This window comes from Podarcis melisellensis, assembly GCF_964234715.1.
Source record: "Podarcis melisellensis genome assembly, chromosome: 2".
Taxonomy (NCBI): Eukaryota; Metazoa; Chordata; class Lepidosauria; order Squamata; family Lacertidae; genus Podarcis; species Podarcis melisellensis.
In genome coordinates this window covers 67471510-67492663 of record NC_138529.1, presented here as the reverse complement: position 1 = coordinate 67492663, position 21154 = coordinate 67471510, and the positions used below count along the sequence as shown (strand labels likewise).

Genomic DNA, 21154 nt, shown 5'->3' with positions numbered 1-21154 from the left:
AAAAATCCAGTGGTTTTAATGTTATCTCTAGAACTGCCTTTCCCAACTATAGTCCCTCCAAGATGTTTGGGACGACAACTCTATTAACCCTAGCTGGCATGGTGAATGCTAAGGAATGGTGGCAATTCTGAAGGATACCATAATGAGGAATGCCTTCATCCTTTGTCAGTTGTACAGCATTGCACTGTGGGGCAGAAGATAGCCTTTCTGTGGTGGGTGTGCAACAGCTAGTGTTTCACTATTGGTTTTGCACAGGAGGGCAGGGCTGGAGGAAAGTGGCATACAACTTGTAAGAAAGGTTCCCCACACCTGAATTTTTTTTTTTAATTACACTATCACCCTCCAGCTGTTGCTGAACTGCAACTCCCATCATCCCTGGCTATCAAGCATACTTGACCAGTGGCGTAGCGTGGGGGGTGCAGGGGGGGCTGGCCGCACCGGGCGCAACATCTGGGGGGGCACGCTCGCACTCGCAGCTCTCTGCCCCTACCTGGCTCACTCACTCTGTCTCATGCAGTGCTGGCTGTGCGAATCCGATCGGAGCCGCCGGGTCGCCGCCCACTGTGGAGGGGCTGGGTGCCAGGCGTGCGGTGCGGACAGAGAGCGAGGGGCTATCTGGGGGAGGGACAGTGCAGCGGCCGCCCAGCGCAGCGCTGAGCACGGGAGAGAACCACACCAGACCAGACCAGACCAGGCAGCAGCAAGAAGAAGCTGGCAGCGGTGGCAGGTTAGGGGGCGCAAATTACTTGCCTTGCCCCGGGTTAGGGGGCGCAAATTACTTGCCTTGCCCTGGATGCTGACAACCCATGCTACGCCGCTGTACTTGACAAGGCTGATGGGAGCAACTTCTGGAGGTCCAAAGGTCTTCCCCACCCCATGATTTGCAGGATTTTTATACCACCCATCAACGCTAAGTTCTCTTTGTGGTTTACAATATTCCAAACCCATAAAATATAACAATGTAATATGAACATAAAATCAGAACTAGCATCCAAATAAAACCAGCAACAAGGTCTAGAAAGTGCTCAACCTTGTTTTAAAAACTGAAAAGCCAGGGTGGGGGGAGAAGGTCCTTACTTGGTGTTTAAAAGACCACATGTTAGACACTAGGCAAAATTCTCTAGCTGAGGAGTTACTGCAGGAAAGGTTCTGTTGTTAAATGCCACTGAACTGGCCTTGTTGTACTCTGAGGATGTGAGCTTTATTCTGTTAACCATTGCTGGGCAAGACCCTCTCTCCAAGTGCCCACATAACTCTTTCATGAGCAGAGGAGTTGGTTGGCTGGCCTCTTGGCTGCAATTGCCTGGTTCTGGTGATATGCTTGCACCAAGTGGGAAACAGCCTGTCTGCTAGAGATTCTGACAAATAATCTACTCCTACAGTCCTTTGCCCCCCCCCCCCCAATCCTAGCTTTTGTGTCCTGGCATGCCTTTTGTTCCCACTGGGGGTGAAGATCCTTACAGAGAACTCTGTCACTTGGTAATCCGTGAGCCCAGCTCTGTATATGCATAGGTGTGTGCGCTGCCTCATTTACAGAGCAGAAAATCTAACCACAGCGCCATGCCAGTTTCTGACTGGCAATAAATGGTCTGCCCTTGGCATTCTGTCTGCCCCTTGATCAGTCTGAAGGCCTGAGCTGGGTTCAGTTCATGAACTAGTTTCTGTACATGCTTAAAGGGTGGCAGTGTTGGCTATTTGCAGTATGGTAGCGCTGCAGAGAGCTTGCTGGGGAGACCATGCATTAAAAAGGGACTCCAAAATAACTTAAACAAGGTTTTAATAAGAAAAACAAAAACTCCATTTACACTAAATACATCAACAACAAACCAGACCCAACCACCAACCCATCCCCCAGGGTAATGGGAGAGCTAGGTGCTGCTCCTTATATACTACACCCAATTGCTGACAAAACCCAATCAATACAACTCAGCAGCACATGCTGTGTTTCACAGCTGTAAAGCTGGGTCTCGTTATTTAGCTCTGGCCCTTGCTCTGGCCCCTTAAAGACATACACATCGAGTGGAACAATGATGAACCTTTACATTTAAAGAACCCATTCAACAGGCAGTTCCAGAGTAGTTGGTTTAGTCAAAAGTAGCCACGTGGCAGTGCTGTGGCACTTCTCTAAATCAGTGGTTCCCAATTGATAACCCACAAATCCCAGGGGATCCACACAACCCACCCAGGGGATCCATGGCACCATTCACATAACAAAAACTACCATAGAGATAACATTTTCAAAAGTAGGGGGTTCACGGCTCGATTTTTGAAAAACAGGGGGTTTGCAGTACTTGGCTAATTGGGAACCAGTGCTCTAGATGACTTATCTATTTTTATTTATTTATGTATCATATTTATAGGCCTGAGGATCCCAAGACAGAAGTGCATAAACTGAAAGCCAGCATTAGAAAATAATCTTAGAACAGGCCAATGTATTTTCTATAGGAATATAACAGCAGCAGCAATAAGCAATTGATCCACCGTACCTTCCCCTTCCCCGAAGGTTCATTTGTGACATGGACTTGCTCAGGCAAGAGCCTCTGTCATTATATGCCGGAAGTAGATGGAGAAAGATGCTTGCTCGTGACTTGAGGGGCTTTGAGAAACCTTTCCAAACTCTGTCATTATCCTGTTTGTCACAAAGGTGGAGATCATGAGCCTTTGAATGTGACCCGTTAGTAATCCTCCCACTCAGTGGAGCCAGGGGTAGACAGTTAGGACAGCCTGCACAGTGATTCTGTCACAGAAGGAGGATTTTTTATTTCAGAAAAGGGCAACCATAATGATCAGGGAGATGGAGCAACTCCTTAAAAGGAAAGGTTGCCGTGTTTGGGTTAGAGAAAAGGTGAGAGAGAGATAACATAATAAAAGCTTATAAATTTGCACATGGGAATAGCAGAGAACCTGCACAAGTGACGCTGACACAAAACTCCACATATATTAAGTAAAATAGAAACCTCGCCACCCAACCCCAACCCAACTCATCTCTCCCCCCGCCACCTCTTTCCCCTTTTTCTTCCTAATGTCTCAACAAATGAAACTGATCTGTAAAAAATGTTACTTGGGGGGGGGGAAAGAGAGAGAGAGAGAGAGACATTGCACATACTTTTGTAAACCAAGAAAATCTTTAATAAAAATACATTAATTAATAAAAAAATAAATTTGTACATGGCATGGAGCTAGAACAGCATAAAAGTACTTATACATACAATGCATAATTTAAAAATGGCATTTACTCTGGCAGGAGGCATTGATGGCCACCAGCTTGGATGGCTTTAAAGGAAGATTGGACAAATTCATGGAGGACAAGGCTATCAAGGGCTACTAGCCATGATGGCTGTACTCTGCCTCCCTAGTCAGAATCGGCAATGCTTCTGAAGACCAGTTGCTGGAAACCGCAGGAGGGAAGAGTGCTCTTCTACTTGGATCCTGGTTGCATCTTTCCCACAGACATCTGGCTGGCCAGTGTGGGAACAGGATGCTGGACTAGATGGGCCACTGGCTGATCCAGCCGGCTCTTCTGATGTTCTTATGAGTTGAAAGGGAGCTTTGAAGTCAAGTAATCCTGCCCCCTGCTCAATGCAGCTGAAGCATCCCTGTCCAGCCTCTGCTGAAAGGCCTTTAGCCAAAGTCTCCCTCTCCCTTTCTAAATTGTCAGAAAGGGGGGAGGCAAATGCAGAGACACTTCTGTTTAGCACAAGTTGCTTGTCTCTAGCAGCTTCAAAGCAATAGCTTGAGACTTCTGGCTTGGTCCCAAGGTTAATTTACTCAAATGTGCTGACTAGGCTGCATTTGAGTGGGGATAATCTTGGGCATGTTACTGTTGCCTTTGCTGGTTTCTGTTTGGCAGAGTATGCAATTGCATGGCATTGATCTGAAGGACAGTCCTGCAAATAAGTTTTCCTGGACTTCAATAATTAGCCTACACAGATTTCCACTCTGCCTAGCTTAGCCATTCACATGCCGTCTGAAAGAACATAAGGGATTGAGAAGCTTCAGCACCCCCTTTAGAATCACATTCATCAGAAGAAGCCAAGATGGGTGATCCCATTTAAAATTGGTTTGGGTTTTTAATACAGACATCGCTTATTTGTTCCAAGGTCATCTGGTGCTTTCTTCACACTGAAAGAGGCAGGTCTATGCCATGTTACTCTCAGAGTCCCAGAGCATGCTTGAGGGGTTAAAAACAGCTTGAGAGGAGGATACAGAGAGTCCCATTGCAAAGGACCTGTGGACCATGTTGTGGACTTAGGGCTCATCCACACTTACTGCATTTTTCCATGTATAACACGCCCCCCTGCATAAGACCTCTATTTTTTGGGACTCAAAATTAAGGAAATGGGGGGAGATTGCCCACAGTTGTTGGGCTTTTTTTGGTGGGATTGCCGACAATCGCTCACCCGACTGACCGCCGCTCACAGTATCCTGCTCGCGGCTGCCACCAAATCGCTCGTCCCCCCTTCTGCACTATCCGTGTATAAGACGACCCCCAATTTTTATCATTTTAAAATAATAATAATAATTGTCTTATACACGGAAAACTACAATACCTTTTGTCCCGCTCTTTCCAGACACAGGTCCATGTCTGAGCGCGGCGGTGGTGATTGTTGCTCCATAGCTTTCCCCGCTCTTTAGTGCCCAATCAGAACAACTGTCAGTTTGGGTTTTCTGTGGATTGCCATTTGCTCAATATAGCTTTAAAGAGCAGGTTTCTGTAGATAAAGATCCAGAGGGGGTGGGGGGAAATGGTGCTCATACACAGAGTTTTAAAGCGTGGACCATGCCTGGAAAGAGCAGAGGAAAGGTTAGTGTGGATAGGTCCTAAGGCTGCAGTCCTAATCTGGGAGTAAACCGTATTGAATTCAGTAGAATTTATGTATGAATAGACAAAGTTACAATTGTGGGAACCCTGTGAACTCTCCTTGGTTTTTCTTGTCTTGCCCCCACCCTCCTATCTTTTAGATACCATTTTTCTCATTTGTTATTTGCCACAATTAGGCTTAGAATCCACCTGTCAGGAATTGGCATCTTAAGCCTAGAGGGTCGTTCCTCTTTCATAAGATTTATCATTGTTCCCAAAAACAAATAGCATAGAACAGGCCTGGGGTGCGTGCCTGAGCACTTTGGTGAACTGGAAGGCCCTCTGTTTGTTTGTTTGTTTGTTTGTTTGCTTGTTTGTTTGCTTGTTTTATTCTTGACCTAAATCCTTGCAATCTGGCTGGATACAACAATTCAAGTACTGCCTTTTGTGCCCAAACTCTGCAAAAGATGTTACTTAATGGCGTATGGTTGTATGTATGTAATGACTGGATGCAAAGTTGCTTCCCCCCAGGTGCCTGAAATGTGATTCTGGTGGTGTCTAGGAACTTGAAATAGATGGCTTCACGTAACACAACATATAATTAACTTATGGAACATGCTGCCACAAGGTGTGGTGATGGCTGCAGGGTTAGATGGCTTTAAAGCGGATTAGGTAAATGTGTGGAGGACGAGTTTGTAAATGGGTGTTAACTACGACTGGTAAGTTGAACCAGAGGCACTATGCCTGGGCTTCTCAGAAGCGTCTGTTGAAAACTGGCAGGCTACTGAGTGATAGGCCTTGGTCTGATCTAGCGTTGCTCTTTTTAGTTCATATCTTTCCACTGATCTAAATCTTGTAGAGAATAGGGACTTAATCCTTACCATGTCTTCTGCCAATAGATACTCATCTTCAAAATCTTTATGTATTTATGTTCTTAGAGCTATTCAAAGCAGTTTCTGAAAGGGAACACAAGAAGTTGCATCAAAGCCGAGGCCTAATTTTCATACACAGAAGATGTAGTAGTAAACCTGTTTCTGGACCGTACCATTTCGGAATGCAAGTAGCACCTCACATGACTGAACGTCCCTCCATTGCAAAAATAATCTTGCATTTACTGTTTATTTAAAACATACATCAAGGAAAAAGCTAGACTAAACCCAGAGTGGTTGTAGCAACCCAGTCAGATGGTAGGGGTATCATCATCATCAACATCATCTAGTTTTCTGCACAGAGGGAACTCTCTCCCTCCCCTCGCAGTGAAGCACATTCAGTCATGTAATTTCCCCCACCTGCAGTCTGAAATGGTATCGTTCAGAAACCAGTTTACTACCTCAACTTCTGTTCATGAGTACCAGCATTGCCTCATTGGGATGAGCTGTGAATAAACCATGCTTTCTTATCTCCATTCAGCGCTCCGATCCGAGGTTACTGTCACAGTTTTTCTATGCCGATGAGCGAGTGACCCAAGTGGTGACGGAGATCAACTGTCTGGATGTAGAGACAGATCCTCAGCAATACCTGGTTCTATTAAATCAGCTGCACCTTAGTCAGGTAAGGCATTCTCTTTAAGGGCCAAACTAGACACGGTGATCAGAAGGTGAGGAAGGGTGGCACTTCAAAACACAGCATTGATAGGTGGCAGTAGCTGACACACACAGACAGACAGACACACTTCTAGCTGTTTGCTTGGGGAAACTCCATGACCAAAAGCAACCTTGGCTGGGGGGGGGGGGAACCCAGCACACAAATCAAAATAAGAGATTTCCAATGGGGAAGTGCGGTGAGGGATTTTGCTTCCCCTTCCTACTCATCATCTCATTTTAAATGCACATACAGTATACTCCAATTAGGAGATGGCAAGGCCCGCATTGATCTCATTGCACCCTCCTTTGGAGATTCTTTCCAAAGTACATGGTCCACAGTCCCTGGCTGCTTCAGTGGAGCAGTGCGAATGGCATGCCTCTGACTGGCAAGGATCAAGATGGAGATTATACACTGCAATCTTCCAGAGTGTAGTGCTCCCTCAGTGCTTGTGTGCATTTGGGGTCGGCTATTGTTTTTTAAAGGCAAATGATTTCCTCCTCCTATTTTAAGAGTAAATTTCCTGTGGCAGGAAAAGAAATGTGGGGCACTCTTGGAATATGGAGCAGCTGCAGTCTGAGGTCCCCCCCCTCCCCCAATTTTCACCTCCTCTGATCAACACAGAATACAGAACAGTATTTCTCTTGCTAAATCCTCACTGCTGAGTTCCATTTCTGGCTGAGATGTTTGGCAATGGAAATGCCAAAATCTACCCTGGCCCATCAGTAATTTTCTGGGAAGACCTGGCTTCCTGTCTTATCAGCTCATTTGGTGTCTCCAGAATGTCCTTGTGTTGAAGGTAACAACCACTCTACCCATTCTCCTAGACCGAACTGCTGTCCATCATAGAGCGAATTATGGATGAGTGTATCCCCAAGGAGCGTCATGGCCGTGACTATGTCATCAAATTCCCCGAAGACCTCCTCGTGGACAATCTCCGGAACCACATGCTGTTTGCTGCTGAGGTGAGCCATGCGGGAGGGATTTCATGCAATCATTGAGCTGTAGAGTTGGACGGTGCCATGGGGCCATCTAGTCCAACCCTGTGCAAGGCAGGAATCCAGCCCCCAGCCATCCTTGGGTGGGCTCAAACCACCAAACCTCTGGTTAACACTGTGCCACCTGATTTGGCGGACTAGAACATTCAACTACTCTTTGTATGTTCTGTTCTTGAGTACAGCTCCATTTTAGGCCACAGACATGAACAGCTGGAACAGGGGAAACTCCTAACTCCTTGTGCATCTAGTGTCATCATCTTCTCCTTTTCCTCTTTCATTACTCAAAGCCTGGATTCCTTTATCTGTGATTTCTCTGGCTCACCTGAGTAGATGATTGCTGTGCGCTTGGGAATTTTGCTTGCTTCATTGGGATGTAATGTGGTTCTGTTCCTGGAGTTAGGCTTTGGCAGTTGCTGGTGGGCTCATCCCAGCCCTGATATGGCGGGAGAAGCAGTCAAAGGACACAGAGTGTTCCTGAGCTGTCACTATTCCTTCCAGTGTGGTGTAGTGATTAAGAGTGGTAGACTCGTAATCAGGTGAACTGGGTTTGCTTCCCCGCTCCTCCACCTGCAGCTGCTGGGTGACCTTGGGCCAGTCACACTTCTCTGAAGTCTCTCAGCCTCACTCACCTCACAGAGTGTTTGTTGTGGGGGAGGAAGGGAAAGGAGAATGTTAGCTGCTTTGAGACTCCTTCGGGTAGTGATAAAGCGGGATATCAAATCCAAATTCAAACTCTTCTTCCCTCCAGTGTTTGATGGCACGCACCTACATTGATGTGGACGAAGCAGATGGGATACGGCTGCGACCTCTGGCCAAGGATCTGCTGTGCAGCTTGGAGTTGGTGCGGACGGTACTCCGGGAACAAAGCCTGAACCAACCTGGACCCTATTCAGAGCCTATCCGCAGGGCATTGATTCGTTTTGATATGCTCTTTGCTGAGTTTGAGCTGAGGTGGGTGCTGAGCAAACCTGCTTCTCAGAGGCATCTGATTGGCAGCTGTATAACTAGATAGGTCTCCAGGCTCATCCAGTAGGGGTCTTACATTCTGACTATTTTTCTCTTTATAACTAATATTTATATACCATTCTATCATGCAAAGGTTCAAGGCAGTGTACAATAATAATGATACATAATAAAAACTCATTAAAAAATTAAAATCAGAGAGCATCAACTGACTGTTATGGAAATATGCATTCTTAATTGTCTGCATAAGCCTGGTGGAATAAAATAGTTTTCAGCAGGCATTTAAAGGTTGAAACAGAAGGTGCTGGCAGAGCATTCCACAGGACTAGGCAGATCGCACCAAAGTCTCTGTGTCGATGTCAAATGCGTGTCACCAATGTGGGGGAACAACCAGCAGCACTCCTGCAGGTGATCTCAGTGATCAAGTTGGGATATAAGGGTTTAGGTGGTCCCAAATGTGCCCTGGACCTAAGTTGTTTGGGGCTTTGTGAGTTATCACAAGGACCTTAAGCTTGTTTCAATAGTAGATGGGCAGCCATTGCAGATATTTCAACAGTGGTGTTCATGTTATGTGTACATGTTTCGCTTTAAGGAATTGGGCATGTCCATAGGCTGACCTTTTTAGGCAATGCAGTGGATTAAGCTAAGGAGCAGAAAGTGGTTCAATGTGGGCAGAAGAGGAGGAAACGTCTAACAGCTGCTTTTTAAATATGAAAATGAAAAGATGCTAAAAAACAACCTGGCCAGAACCAATAAAAGTAGTGACTGGCCAGCAAGGGGAATCTCCGGAAAGGACCACTGCTGCCTTCTGAAGTTTATGCTGCCAAAGTGTGAATTTCAAAGGGAGACCAGAAAATTAGGGCTATGTCTTGGTCTTGTATACAAGGTAGGTGCTGAGAGTGGTGGCTAAGCTGGGTTTCAAAGCTTGTTTCTCTTTTCCAGTTACGTGTCATCTTTAGTCTCGGTGAAGTCGCCCGAAGAAATCTATAGGCAGCAGGAGATTGTTGTGCTCTTCTGTGAAACTGTGGCTAGGTGAGGATTTTGCGCCCTGTGGCTTGGAAAGATCCTTGGGCAAGCACTATCTACCTCTCCAATAGAATGAACATTCATCTTATTTTATTGTTTTTATTTTATTTGTTTAGATGTATTTATAAACTGCTTTATGTTTTTTATATTTCTTGGAAACATACAACATCAAATACAAAGAGTATCATTTTTTAAAAATACAATCATTTTCCAGAACCAACAAAGCAGTAGAATAAAAACATGTTTTAAAAAAATCAAGAGATTAAAGCATAATAAGCAGGGTCTTGTTTTATGGATCAGAGAAAACCTGGGCACAAAGATGGGTCTTTACAAAACCTTATGACGCAGACCAGCCAATGCTCCTTTTTGATGTGGGAAGCTTGGCTCAAGTGAGGTCTAGGATAATTATCTACTTGGACTAGGGATTCTGACTTCTGCCCACGCCTTCCTTCCTCATTTCCTGCCCCTTCTCTCCCTCGCTCATCTAGAGCTCTGAAACTTGGCTACTTGAGTCAGGAGACGATTGATGGGTATGAACCACAGCTGATGTTCACCATTCCCCGCCTGGCCATTATCAGGTATGTGGTTTTACCTGTCATCTTTTGGTTGAGTATGGAGCCCGGTAGCTCGATAAACTCGAGACATGTGCAATGTTCAATCTGGCAATTATAGCTGTCAAAGCTGGCAAGACAGGTGTGCATTTTTAACAGAAGAAACTGGGGCAAGTCACATTTGTCTAAAGGGAGGTCTCTCGTTTTCCTTCTTCCTTCACGGTACATAAATCAGCTACACATCTATAAGTTCCTCGGCGCTTGCCAATCTTCTGGGCAGCAGGAAGGTGTGCAATGGCATCTTGGCAATCTAAACATGTTCCTCTCCCCATCTCTCATGTGTGTCTGCATGGTGGTGGGGAGGATGTGACATATCACCAAATGAGTCCCAGAGGCCCCCCAAAGTTTCCCACCACTGCTCTGGCTCATGCAGTTGGGAAGATTGCTTGCTTGTGCTGTATTTAAAACTTTCGGACTGTCCCTCTCTCCAAATGGCCAGCCTCCCTGCCTATTCTCGGTGTGTGTGTGTGACTACTTTATAGGTGGGATGACTTTCCCAAAGCCAGCAGTCACTCCTTTAGATCTTGATTGGGGCAGCTACTGCCTGAGGTACCAGCACACAGTTATTTGCAAGTGGCCCTTTCGCACCAGCATTTGCCTTGTCAAATTTCACTCGTGGTGGTTCTTCAAAGTACGGTACTATGTCCCCATCTCAGCAGTAAGTGGCTGTGTTACTTTTGAGTTTCCCCTTCAACATGGGTAACACACTGAAAGCGCCTTGGGAAACATAGCTGCTAGTAGGAATTTAGAGAGTGGTGGGCACAAAATATAGGCAGAGCAGTGGCATCGGAGCTGAATTATGCGCATCCGCTAACTAACCGAAGAAGTAATTTAAAGTTAGGGAAATTTTGCTATCTTGGAAAAGAAATTAAAAGAGGAAACTTGGACAAGGTTTACTACAGTATCCCAGCTTTCATTCTGAGAATTCTCTGCCCAAATGATATGACGAAAGAGCAATTCCCATTAATCTTTACCCATTATTATTTTGAAAGTTCTCGCATTTTGGGGAAAACCCCCCACCTCCAATAATAATTAATGTATTAGGAAAAACATACATAGATGCAGTAGATCAGGAAATCCAATCCTACCTGTGTGTTTTGTTTTATTTCTTTGCCCCGTACACAGTGGTCTTCTGATCTACCCAGATGGACCCCTCAATTTGGAGCGGAGGCCTGAGGAGATATCCAGAGTCTTTAGCCCCTTTTATGTCTTGCTTAGAAAAATCAGGTGAGTGACTATAAAAGCAGCTGCTGCACAGGAACTCAACTGGAACTTCACCAGGTTAAGAAGAGTCTGGGTCTTTGTGGAGGGGTTTGTGTTAAGAACCCAAGCTACGTGTTCAGCAAAATCACCTGACTGTGGTGCTTTAGTGCAGTCACGGGAAGGGCTAATATAGCTCATTTGAAAAATGCAATCCCTGTCACCCTGCAGTCTGAAGCTGCACAATCCAATAAATATTCTACCGCATAACTTTGCTGATGTTTGATCTACCCTCAGTTAAATGGAAATTATTGCATAAATGTTAGTGGTGTCCTTCTCCTGTAATCAGACATACAGTTAACAGAGGATGAAGCAAGATGTTCTGGATACATGATCAGAGTTTGTGTGGCTGCTGGGGGAGAGATGCAGCAGCAGGTTGCCTCATCAGGAGGTACAAATTATATGCATTTGCACATGGTGTGTGGGGCATGAGCTCCTTTTTGCGAGCTTGGTTTCCACATTGCACTGAAGCCCTACCATAACGAGAGTAGATCTGACCTTCCTTCCAGGGTACTACGTGAGAGCTGGGTTATCCAGTCTGTTCCTTTAGGGCAATTTCATTGTCTTGTTTTCCTAGATGCCTCCTTTATGAGCCTTCTCCCTTATAGGGATTTGCTGCGTGTGTTGTCCAAGGAAGAACTTTACATGTTGGAGAAGCGTGTACTGAATGAGAGCACTACAGATTCACAGCCCTTCAAGGATATAGATTCTCCTGACTTCCGAGGCGCTGCGACACCACGTGTCTCGGCTGTCCCAAGGTATGACCAAGAACCGCTTCTCTTCACCCACCCACCTTCAGCCCAATGTTGGAATCTGAGGTTGTGTGCTGATTTCATTGGGCCCATTGTCCATGTGGAAAAGATTAATTGCTCTGTTCCGCTTTACTGCGCACCAGATCATGATTGTCCACCACCACTCTGGATCACAATTTAGGTGTGGTGTGGGGAGACTGATATAATGACAATAATATTTTTGGAAAGAGGAGGGTTAAAGTGATTGAGCTGATTTCTAGAAAGAGACATACCATAGAGAAGGAAATGCTAGAACACAATCTAGGAAATGGCTAGAGCAATCCAATCAGAATAGCAGTGTGATAGGCCATCTATACTATACACCTGAGGAAATTTTGTAGCTTTTTTGCCAAGTAAAAATAAAATTGGATTTCTGGTTTTTTTAAAGTTCTGGGGGAAACAAAGCTAAACAGGGAAAGCATAAGAAGGGTTTGTTTTGTTGACAGTGTCATGTAGGTGCTCTGTAAAAGTGAGCAAACAAGGCATGGCTCTTCCACAGTAAATCCTTAATGTGGAAGCCTTTAAAAGTGTTATCCATGACAGCATCAAGACCATGGAAAGGGTTCATCAGTACTTCTGCAGGAATCAGGAGTGCTTGTAGCTTTTGAGCAGTGTGGACTACATGAGAGATAAAGGAGTAATCGGAAACTTTGCAGCTAGGTGGCAGTACAGTCGTACCTTGGTTCTCAACTGCCTTGTGACTCAAATGTTTTGGCTCCTGAACGCTGCAAACCCGGAAATAAACGTTCGGTTTGAGAATGTTTTTTTGGAAGCCGAACATCCGACGCAGCTTCTGATCGAGTGCAGGAAGCTCCTGCAGCCAATCAGAAGCTGCGCCTTGGTTTTCAAACGTTTTTGGAGAGAACCAAGGTAGTTGACAAACCCTGTCAGAGCCCTACCTCTTTCCAGCGTCTGTGGCTTTTGTCTCTTGGAAATGGAAAGAAGGGGTTCATACATCTTAGCTGACCCAAAGCTCATGTGAGAACATTTACTGTATATATTGCTTATCCTTCCCTTGGCATTTGCTTACCTGACATTCATATATTTAGGGCAGATGATGCCTTTGGGTGGTTGTTTTTTTTGGGGGGGGGGAGAAGGGAGAACTTTGAAAGAACTGGAGTGCAGAAGGTGAGAAAGTAACGCCTTAATACCCATTCTAATGCTGCTTGTTCTCTTCTTAACAGGCAGCGTGGTCAGGGATCTAGTAGCACCAAGGCAGGAGTGATCACACAAGCTCCGCAGACAGCTCGTTGGGCAGAACTGCGAGCCCGTTATACCACTACAGAGGACATGATCCACACACTGTTTGTCTGCATCTCTGGTGAGTACCCTGTTTTTGCTGGATAAGGGAGGTCTCCATCAGCCAATATCCCATAATGCAACTGAGGCATTGGCTGGCAGGTGTATGGTTGGCAGCAGAAGGGAGTTTTTTAAAATATATATATATAAGCAGACGGGCCTCTGTAGATTCCCTGATTTGGACAAACTGGACAAGTGAACAGGTGTTCCTTATGTTTGGAATGTATTCCTACCATTCCTGCTGGTCAAGATTTTGGAAAGGAGCAGATATGTCCAAGTGGAAGGACGGCATACCTGATCATACCTCCAAACAATCTTCTTGTTGCCCTGTTGGGGAAGAGATCCTGGCAGTTGGTTTTCTAGAATTAAATAAGCTTATGCTACATGCTTATGCTACATGCAAAAGTCTCAGTAAAGCATCCATTCAAAAACCCACAACTGACAAGAGACTGTTTGCTTTCCCTGCACAGCTCCTCTTCAACACTCCCCCTTTAACATGCCCACATTTCCTTGGAAGCCAGCAGTGGAGGCTCATACTCGCATCTGTTCTGAACAGAGGAGAAGTGCAAAGATCTTCTTTGCCCGAGCAGTAGCTAATGTTAAGTGCCTTCCTCCTGCGACATTGATAGGATGGCTGATGGAGGGGCTTGCCCACACCACTTTGAACTCCCGCCTCTCCTTATCATTTAGCTGTGACAGCTATTTTGCGGCATGCCCCTCTGCTCACAACAGCCATTCTGTGACCACTGCTCATGGCGGAATTCTCAAAATTCCAAATGTACCACCTAGCACACAAAAGGTTGGTGACTCCTTAGTTAAGCATCACAGTGACTATAAGCAGTAATATCCCGATCTGGATATGATGGCAAGTTAGAACAAGTTGTTCCACATGCCATTAAAAATAGCTCAGAAGATGGCAGCTATTGTCTTATTACATGATTAGGGAATAGCATCCATTTTAATAAAATATATATTCATTGGGGCAAGTACTTAAATTTTGCATGACTCAGCTGAAAGTGCTTCACACACATTAGCTAAGAAGCCCAAGAACTTGCCTGTAAAGCAGGCAAGTATTGCCCCCATGTCGCCTAAGGATTTTGAACTGTAAGTTTTGGTTCAGCTCAGATACTGCATGAACCTTAATCCTGAAGGTTTAGCACCTAAACTGAGAATTAGTCTCTTCAGCAGGAAAGAGTAGTGAAAAAATAGTATCCTGTTGGTTCAGAATTGAGATGGAAAGAATTGCTTGGTTAGAAGCTGTTGACTACTGTTTCCCTCTATGGAAGGACTTTTGTGTTAGTTGGCTAAAATCTACATGTTTATCTCTTCCCCTTGTGTCATTGTGCAATGGATATTACTCAAATTGCTGTGTTGTGTTTTGGTAGGAGTGGCAGACCAGCTCCAAACCAACTTTGCAAGTGATCTGCGTGCCATCCTGAAGACTGTATTTAAAATTGTGACATCCCGGGCAGAGGAACAGGAGGTGACAGACACTGGCCGTGAGTGACACTCCTTGACTCGTGCATGGTTTCATAGCATTTCCTTAGTGCTTGCATGTGCAGAAGCTAGATATGGCATGCACATGTAATGCTGCTCCACTAAAAGTGCTGGGCAGTCATGTTAGTGACACATACTGAGTCATTTATACTGTCATGCAGCCTTCCCCAACCTAAGGTCTTCCAAATTAGTATGACTAATGGTCACAGATGGGAATTGTATTCCAAAACTTATTGGACCAGCAGGCACCAGATTGGGGCTGGCTGTTTGTAATACTTAAATCAATCCTACTTAAATTTCAAGGACTCTGGGCTGTTTCATTGTTTTCTATTTATTTATCTCAACATATGTATCTTATCTCTCTCTGCTAAAATCAGACTTGATGTGGCTTACAAAAAAAAAATCATCACAGAATTCACAAACAAAATAAAAGCAAAATAATAACAGCAGCAAAAACTGCATAGTGGAAACCATATCAGCAACCACAAAGAAAAAAATTCATCAGAGGCTGCACTGGGGGGAAAGCCTACCATAAGCAATTTGTTGTTGTTTAGTCATTTGTTGTTTAGTCGTTGTTTAGTAGTTAGTCCAACTCTTTGTGACCCCATGGACCAGAGCACGGCAGGCACTCCTGTCTTCCACTGCCTCCCGCAGTTTGGTCAGACTCATGTTTGTGGCTTCGAGAACACTGTCCAACCATCTCGTCCTCTGTCGTCCCCTTCTCCTTGTGTCCTCAATCTTTCTCAACATCAGGGTATTTTCCAGGGAGTCTTCTCTTCTCATGAGGTGGCCAAAGTCTTGGAGCCTCAGCTTCACGATCTGTCCTTCCAGTGAGCACTCAGGGCTGATTTCCTTAAGAATGGATGCGTTTGATCTTCTTGCAGTCCATGGGACTCTCGAGTCTCCTCCAGCACCATAATTCAAAAGCACCAATTCTTCGGCGATCAGCCTTCTTTATGGTCCAGCTCTCACTTCCATACATCACTACTGGGGAAACCATGGCTTTAACTATACAGACCTTTGTTGGCAAGGTGATGTCTCTGCTTTTTAAGATGCTGTCTAGGTTTGCCATCGCCTTTCTCCCAAGGAGCAGGCGTCTTTTAATTTTGTGACTGCTGTCACCATCTGCAGTGATCATGGAGCCCAAGAAAGTAAAATCTCTCACTGCCTCCATTTCTTCCCCTTCTATTTGCCAGGAGGTGATGGGCCCAGTGGCCATGATCTTCTTTTTTTGATGTTGACCTTCAGGCCAGCCTTTCACATGATGAATTCTGCATATAAGTTAAATAGAACACTCTTAAGGGTTTGGCAAAGAGGCGACCAAATGAATGTCTGTTGAGAAGTAATTTCATTTTCGGCACCACAACTGAAAAGAATATCTTGTGCTAATTACTTCAGTTGGCTAATGGACCTCAGAATGAGAGCAGGGCTCCTTTAGCTACATGTTGGTACTGTGTGATAGTCCCTGGAACTGAGTTTGTTAATGACACCCTTGCTCTAAGCCCAATAAAACATTCTCTTTGCTCAAAGGATTGCTGCTAATTGCAGCGTGACTTTGCTCAATCCAGGTTCCTGCCCCTTCATCTTTCAGTTGTGCATTAGACCAGTGAGCATGGGGATGCATATTGAGGTGAAGAACATGGAGTACTTTTTAGTTCTTCATATAAGCATAGAAAACACACACTCCAAGCACCATGCTGTGCCTGGTGCTTAGGCATCATCATCCCCCTTTCTCCCTCCCCACTTTAAAACAAAGTTGGGTATGTCTGATTATGTGTCTCCCTCGTAACATGTAGTTGGACCCCTTTTTTAAGGATAATGAATGGAACATTTATGGGAACATACAGCTGAGGTGTCTATGCCAGTTGTATCTTTGCCCTGGCATAGATGCCTTTTCCCTTGAGCAGTAGCAACTTGCATGCTTATAGCTTTTCTTTTTTTCCTTTTCAGAGGTGGAGGTCCATGTGCTACCAACAGCTTCTCACCTGGCAGACTGTGCTCTCTGCTCCAGAAGCCGGGGAGGCACTGGGAGAGAAGGTGAGAGCCCAAAATGTGAAACAGGCCTCTTCCTGAGCATCTCTATTGTCCCGGGGAATTTGGTCTGAGCTTCTCTCTCTCGCTCTGCCAAGCCTTCAAGAAAGGTTGATCCCATGTTCAAGGATCTCCTATGCACAGGCAGGGACCCTGGGCTGGCCTTGCTGACAAAAGGAATTTTGCTCTTTGGTTTGCAGTAAGCAAAAGATCCTGCACAGTCCCCCTCTTGCCTTACATTTTAGGGGCTGTGTTGTCCAAACTGTGCCCCACTCTAGAGCCCCATGGCTTTTCCTGAGGCTTTGTGCCTGGGCAGATGACTTGTGACTCCTCGTGAACTACTTTCTGCTTTGTCACTGAATAAACATATCTCTCTCTGTAATCGGAGTTCTCTTAACACATTTTAGCTGGGGGACGTTTTGTGGCTCTGGCGGACTTTAGAAGACATGTGGCCATGTCCCCAACTGCCCTTCTGTTCTTTTCCAGATGCCTTAGCACCACCAGACTGGGTGCCAGACAGCACTTGCAGCCACTGCATGGCTTGCCGTGTGCCTTTCACCTTTCTTCGCAGACGGCACCACTGCCGAAGTTGTGGCAAGGTAGGCGATAGGGCTAAATAAGGACCTCCTAGGACTTTCATTGTAGTGGAAGCAGCAGCAGCAGCTGCTGCAAAAGCACCAGGCAGACCATACCTGTGAACACTTTAACTATAGCGTATCTTGTCATGGGCCAGGGCTTGGGCTTGGTGTCCTCCATATCTTTTGGGCTGCAATCTCATAAGCCCCAGCCAGCATGGCCCAGTGGTCAGGAACGAGGGAAGTTGTAGTTCAAAGCATATAGGGGGTCCCTGGTTGGGCAAGACTGGCTTACATGCTCCCCTGGAAAGATGCCTTTAAAAAAATATTGTGAGTAAAGGTTGTGCCTGAAAGGATGGCCTCTCCAGATGGGGAGAGGTTGCAATAATTGAACTAGCTTGCAATCTAAGTCCCTGTTGGGACCTCTACTGGGTGAGTGATGTTTTTTATTGTTTCTTGGCCAAAGGATTAGGGCAACCGCATCTCTTTCATGTGAAGTGGGGCTTGCAGTACCACATGGCCCTCGGCTCTGTTTGATGCACAATCTTATTTCCTCCCCAGATCTTCTGCTCTCGCTGCTCGTCACACTTGGCGCCTCTGCCCCACTTCAAGCAGCTGAAGCCAGTCCGCATTTGTACACACTGCTACACCACCCACTTGCCTTCCACTAGCAAAAATACCAGTTGATTGGAGCTGCCTCAAACACCTTCTGTGCCTGTGGAAACACCAAAGACTTTGGAAGTGGCAACAGCCTGTACTGTCAGCAAAGGACTGTGGGAACAACCACACTTGTCTTATTAGGACGCTCCTGGGAACTTTCCAAAGGCCTTGGTGGTCAGGGCAAGAGATGGGAACGCCAGGCTTTAATAGCTGGGGGTTGAATCTTTGCTGTTTAATATAAATAACTCCCAGTGGGATTCCTTGGGCTGGAGCTAGAGCTTGCTGTAGAAGATGTTTCGGCAAGCTCTTGTAAATGACAGTAAAAGCATCTTTCCCCCCATTACTCTTTCCTTAGAGTAAATTGTGGCCTACGGAGGGATTGCCTGGTGCTGGTTGCCTGGCTTTTGGGAGAGCCCCATGATAGTCATCAGTCCTGTGGATTTATTTTTGACAAATCTCTGAGGTTGCATTACTAGATTTGGGTGTGTGTGCAATAAGGGCTTCATGGAGCCTTTCACTGGAACTGAAAGGCAGGATCTCTAGTCCAGCAGCAACCTTGTGGAGGATAGCCATGACATTTTGCCCACCAGCTTCTGATACAGCTAAGGGCTTCAACAATCTTCATATGCAATGTATTTTCTTGTAAAACTCTCCTGCCACACTGTTGTGTGGACGACGCTTTTGAAGCTTCTCCAGGAGATTTATAGCTCCTTTTTGAAACCAGGCAGAGCTGGTTCTTCTCCTGAATACTTGAATAAATGCTATCTGTTACTGTTGCCAATTTGTCTTCTCTGGGCTAAAAAATAAACACTTTTGCTGAATTTAGCTGTTGGATATTGAGAGGCAGAATCTGCTGCTACACTTCTTCCCCCAGGAAAATGCAAATACAAACTCTAAACCTTCCTGCTGTGTGTGTGTAGTTTTTCCCCCTCCTTCAGCTCACACTCCGGGCATCCCCACTCCTCTCTGTGCAGGTTTGATGAGCTACATCACCTGCCTTCCAGCATCAGATAACCTTTTTGATATACAGTCATACATTGGGTTAAATATGCCTCAGGTTGAGCATTTTCAGGTTATGCTCCGCGGCGACCCGGAAGTAACGGAACGCGTTACTTCCAGGTTTCGCTGCTCGCGCATGTGCAGACGCTCAAAATAATGTCACACACATGCACAGACGCGACCCGCGCATGCGCAGACACAGGTTGCATTCGCTTCAGGATGCAAATGGGGCTCGGAACGGATCCCGTTCCCATCCAGAGGTACCACCGTAAATGGAATGGTGGGTTACATTGACAGTGTGTACAGGGATTCATTTGTTTATTCAACCTTTCACATGGGTGTTCACCTTGAGCAATTAATGCTGCCAACACTTTGGTTGTAATTCCACCTCTACCAAACACCTTGATTTTCATCCCAGAAACCCACTGCAGTGCTTTTAGCTGGTACCAATGATAGGCCCCGAATGAGTGCAAGAAGGAATTTAAAAGTTCTGATTAATGGCAGGGGGAGGAGGGAGGTCTGAAAAGCAGCCATGTACGTATGTGGGTGGAGGGTGATTTGTACATTTAGGAACTTGGCAAGTTTTCCTAGTTTACCTTTAAAGAGACACTGACCCCTTCACTCTCACCATCTTGGTTGTCAGGATAAACTTAAGATGCCAGTGCTTCCCTCTATCCTTCATATGACCATCTCCCCAGCTGCATTTGGAGTGGTGACTATTCTAAAAGCATAGCCAGCTCCACTTGTAAGATTTATTATGAATTTTCATTATAATACAACTGTCAGCTTCCTCTCACATTTGCTTTAGGAGCTAGTGTAGGAACAGGGCTGACAACAGCCTCCATCAGTGAGGGTGAGGGCAGCAGGGGATTAGGCCTTGGCATAACTTAAGGTATATGGTAGGCCTACAGTTCTGTACACATCTGCCTAGGAATAAGCCCTTTTGAACTTGGCAGGGCTTACCTGCGGCTGGCACCAATAGGATTACAGGCCTCCTGTTTTCCTCTGCAAAATAGCAGAGGATATAATTGTGTTTCCATTTCTGCTTTTCCATTACTTCTGTGTTTCCCTGCAGCTACCCATGAATCAACCCCACCATGTCAGTTGTGTTAACATTTTTGCAGCAAAGACCTGGGAGGCTGCCGGAATATATTGGCCCCCTTTTCCATAGAAAAACCTTAAAATAGCGTTGGTAGATCTTTGGGCATTTGCAATAGTATTATTAACCTGATAATGTCACGAGCCCTTTTCCTGGAAGGTTATACCCAGGTATTTAAAAGATGATACCTGTTCAATATGTCAATTGTCAATTCTCCATTTGTGTCTCATTCTTTTTTTAGAGAACACCATAACTTTGGATTTGCTATAGTTAATTGTTCGGCATTACAATAAACTGAGAGATCTTAGAAGTTTTCTTAGGCCTACACAGGAGAAGGAAATTAGAACTGCGTCATCTGCATATAAGAGAACCGGTAGGGTGTAGTAGCCAATTTAGGGGGGTGGGCATTTTCTTTCTCCATGTTTCCTACTAAGGAGTTAATATAGAAGTTGAATAAAGTAGGCGCAAGTACGCAGCCTTGTTTAACACCATGGTAGGTTTGGATTTCCTTGGATAAATGGCCCTGCCGGTCACACCTAACCCAGACCCGAGTGTTTTCGTATAAACTGCGGATGAGACACAGTAGACGTCTGTTTATGTTTGAGGCGCTTCCCCACAGTGTTTGTTAAAATTATAACTGTGGATGTGGTGAAGAGTATACATTCACATGCCCAACTCTATAAGGAAAATATGAGTACCTTATGTGAGTGGAAATCAGTCAGGGTATGCATGTTAAACACACACACACTTTAAATTATGCATGTTCATGTAAACTATTGTATTAAATAACAGCAGTTTGTGACAGATTAACTTTGTTTTCCCTATGAGAAATTATCTTGTTGCACTATAATAGTGAGCCCAGGTTACTTCTTTCACAGGGCACTCTTCTTACCCTCCCCAACCACATGAGTTGTGGTGACAAGAGGAGGCCTTAAATTCTCTTGCACCTTTCCCATGCATACA

General features: G+C 45.3%; 1 protein-coding gene across 1 annotated transcript in view; it reads left to right on the top strand.

Moving 5' to 3' along the window:
• ZFYVE28 (zinc finger FYVE-type containing 28) overlaps positions 1 to 18914 on the top strand; it is a gene marked incomplete at its 5' end in the record, with an annotated part of 29035 nt that extends 10121 nt beyond the window's left edge. The window contains 12 exons of the mRNA XM_081896733.1: positions 6212 to 6352; positions 7210 to 7347; positions 8129 to 8331; positions 9286 to 9375; positions 9858 to 9947; positions 11106 to 11207; positions 11849 to 11998; positions 13216 to 13352; positions 14716 to 14829; positions 16778 to 16864; positions 17345 to 17457; positions 17995 to 18914. Coding sequence (XP_081752859.1) covers positions 6212 to 6352; positions 7210 to 7347; positions 8129 to 8331; positions 9286 to 9375; positions 9858 to 9947; positions 11106 to 11207; positions 11849 to 11998; positions 13216 to 13352; positions 14716 to 14829; positions 16778 to 16864; positions 17345 to 17457; positions 17995 to 18120 — 1491 coding nt within the window. The 3' untranslated portion in view covers positions 18121 to 18914. The remainder of the gene's footprint in view (positions 1 to 6211; positions 6353 to 7209; positions 7348 to 8128; positions 8332 to 9285; positions 9376 to 9857; positions 9948 to 11105; positions 11208 to 11848; positions 11999 to 13215; positions 13353 to 14715; positions 14830 to 16777; positions 16865 to 17344; positions 17458 to 17994) is intronic.
• Positions 18915 to 21154: the final 2240 nt, after the last annotated feature.